The sequence below is a fragment of the Pygoscelis adeliae genome, unplaced genomic scaffold (genome assembly GCF_000699105.1).
Source record: "Pygoscelis adeliae isolate BGI_AS28 unplaced genomic scaffold, ASM69910v1 Scaffold62, whole genome shotgun sequence".
Lineage (NCBI taxonomy): Eukaryota > Metazoa > Chordata > Aves > Sphenisciformes > Spheniscidae > Pygoscelis > Pygoscelis adeliae.
In genome coordinates this window covers 6,488,414-6,491,409 of record NW_008824401.1, presented here as the reverse complement: position 1 = coordinate 6,491,409, position 2,996 = coordinate 6,488,414, and the positions used below count along the sequence as shown (strand labels likewise).

General features: G+C 41.2%; 1 protein-coding gene across 1 annotated transcript in view; it reads left to right on the top strand.

Moving 5' to 3' along the window:
- MYLK3 (myosin light chain kinase 3) overlaps positions 1–2,405 on the top strand; it is a 23,297-nt gene extending 20,892 nt beyond the window's left edge. Inside the window, exons 13-14 of the mRNA XM_009320337.1 lie at positions 1,186–1,318; positions 2,334–2,405. Of these exons, the coding sequence (XP_009318612.1) occupies positions 1,186–1,318; positions 2,334–2,405 (205 nt within the window). The remainder of the gene's footprint in view (positions 1–1,185; positions 1,319–2,333) is intronic.
- Positions 2,406–2,996: the final 591 nt, after the last annotated feature.

Sequence of the window (2,996 nt, the reverse complement as noted above, 5' to 3'; positions counted from 1 at the left end):
TGGATGCCCCATCCCTGGAAACATTCCAGGTCAGGTTGGACGGGGCTCTGAGCAACCTGATCTAGTTGAAGATGTCCCTGCCCACGGCAGGGGGGTTGGACTAGATGGCCTTTAAAGGTCCCTTCCAACCCAAACTACTCTATGATTCTATATTGCCAGCAGGAGACAACAAAGGGTTTTTTCTCAGACTGTGATGATGATTTGCTATGAGACTGTAAACTTTGCTTTGGAGTCTTCAATTTTTTTATGCAATGGGAATAGAGACTCCAGAGGACGCTATGCGAAGTCTGGTTAGAAGCTGTGAATTAAATGACTATGCAAGAAAAGAGTGTTGTCAGTGAGATGCAAAGAGCAATGATTAGTTGGCCCAGTTGTTCACAGGGTGTATGGACAGCCTCTGCTCTCCTACAGACTAGGCACCTTTGCCATGCTGGGACAGTAGGTCTAGATCTGTACCTACCTCCCCTGACTACTGATATTAGGTGTGAGCAGGGAGGAGTCATCTTTTCATCATCTTCTCAGTGACAGCTCAGACAAAGCTCAGGAGTTAGGCATGGGGTTTTGTTTTGAAAAAAGGCAAATTAAACTTCTTTTCCTCAACACCTCTCCCCCAAGATTTCCTCTATTACCATATATTTCTCAAAGCTTTTTGGACAGGCATTCACATTTGGGCCCATTGTTGAATGTCAGGATATAACGTATGCTTAGCTTGATCCAAGTTTAGGGTGAACAGGCAATAGTGCTTTTTAAATATGAGGCACAGAATAAGCCTGCACTATCAGGACAGACAGATAACACCACAAATATTATTTTTCTGTATGCACTGATTCTCTTAGCAAAGTTCTGCATTCACATACAAAATGACACATAAACTGATGAACCTGTAGAGCTGCTTCTTCAAAGAAAAAAACCCACCCAAACCCTAAAAAGGCAAAATACAGTATTTAACCACAGCTCAATCAATCCACTGCAGACGCACCAGCAGTTTTCCACACCACTCACCCCTTAAACTGCAGAGTGCAGGGTGTCAGTAGGATCCTATGCACCGGGATGAACAGCATCTCCACTCACTTGTGTTGGTTCATTTAAGACAGTTTCTTTATCAATAATATTGAGCTGCACAGGGCACTGAGAAAATGGCAACAAGGCTAGCTGGATTTACATGGCAGATTTCCTCTCCCGCAGCTGCCGGATGAGTGCAACACAGTGTCTGAAGCACGAGTGGTTAAACAATCTACCTGCCAAAGCCAAGAAGTCCAAGCTTCGTCTGAAGTCCCAGTTGCTGCTGCAGAGTTACATGGCTCACAGAAAATGGAAGGTAAATAGACAAAGTCTGGCAAATCTACTTCCAGAGGGAAAATCAGCTCAACACAGGCAGAGCCATTCCCTCCTTTTTTGTACGTTGGCTCACTTTTGTCCATAGGCTTCTTTCTTGTAAATATGAGTTTGGGAAGTCTATTTCCAGTTGTAAATTAAGTTTTTTATCCTGCAGAATGATATTGCTTCTATTTTTAGCAAATTTGGTTTCAATTTTTACTCCTTCTGACTGGTGTTTAGAAGTTTTAATTTTTTTTTTCTTTACAAGTTCAGAGACTTCAGATGCTACTTAGCTTATATTAAATGTTCTTTCTCTTCATATTGGAGAGATTTTTCTCCATTGACAACAGTTGCATTGTTCTGCTGTCACTATGGAGTAGGGATACAACATAAGGCAGTTTTGTGCCTCCCATTGCAGAGAGAAGTGTGGGAGAGAGAAAAAATTAGGCTTAAACCCATCCAGAGAACTCTTCAGGACCCTTCTGATAACCCCATGCTCTTTCAGAACTAAATTTTATATGAAGAACTGATAGATAAGAATTTCTATTGAAGTCTCTATTGGATTGTAGATAATCGATCCTGAAATGTGAACACAGTGATCTTGTTACAAATAGGCCCGTGGAAACGTGAGGAAAACTCAGTGATGACCATTTCCTTTTTTGTCACTGGAGAGTTGCAATTCCTTACCAAGGAGTTAAACCAGAGGCTTACACTTTTTCCACTCCTGCACTCCAGCTTTTTGGTCGCAGACTTCTGCACTTGCATTTTAAAAAATACATAATCTAAAGACGTATCACTATATAATTTGTAATAATGCTGCAGAAGTTCAGTGCCAGCAGTCTGTTCTGCAGTAATCAGTGGTTCGCCAGTACAAAGCTGTTCTGCACTGCAGTCCACACAAGGTGTGGGTCACTAGAGGTGAATGGATTTACCAAGAAGACAAATCCATGTCAGCCACAGAAAAGGTCCTTTACCTCAGTTGCACTCACACTTGAACTGTTCTGTTTTGTTCACAGAAACATTTTTATGTGGTGGCTGCTGCTAACAGGCTGAAGAGATTTCAGAGTATGTCTGTCAAGCTTGTATGAAGCATCTACCACTCTTGGAGATGGACATGAAGCCATGAAAGGAGGACTCAGTATCTTCAATAATTTCTACCCCTTTGTTTTATAACATAAGGTTTTGGGGCTGTCCTCCTCAAATATTATGTGTGTTAGCGCTAAGGTTCCAGAAGCGCCTCAAGGAAGAGGCACTGAAATAGTTTCTAATAGCAGAAGCTACCTTGTTTGTTTTTACAAGTTTTTAGTTGTTGTACATAGTGATGGAAAAACATGGCTGTTATTGGGGCTGACTTCTTGCTGAAGGCTTTGATTCTGCAGAGTGTTGTTGGTGTGTTTACACCAGAAAACACCTTATCGGTTTTCTCGTTTCTCACACCAACCATGGGATCTCTATAAAGACTTTCTTCATGACTGATGTATGCCATCAATTTTAGAGCACTGCCACAACAGTGGCACAATTTTTCCCTCGGGTGTTTGTTATTTACAACAAAAGATATCGGATATCCTTTTCTTCTGTAATTTTTTCAAAAAGATTAATTTTTTTCCCCCAAACATGACGACGATTCAGTGCAACTGCTCAGAGTTGAATGGTTTTTATTTGTTGGTTTTTTTCTATTC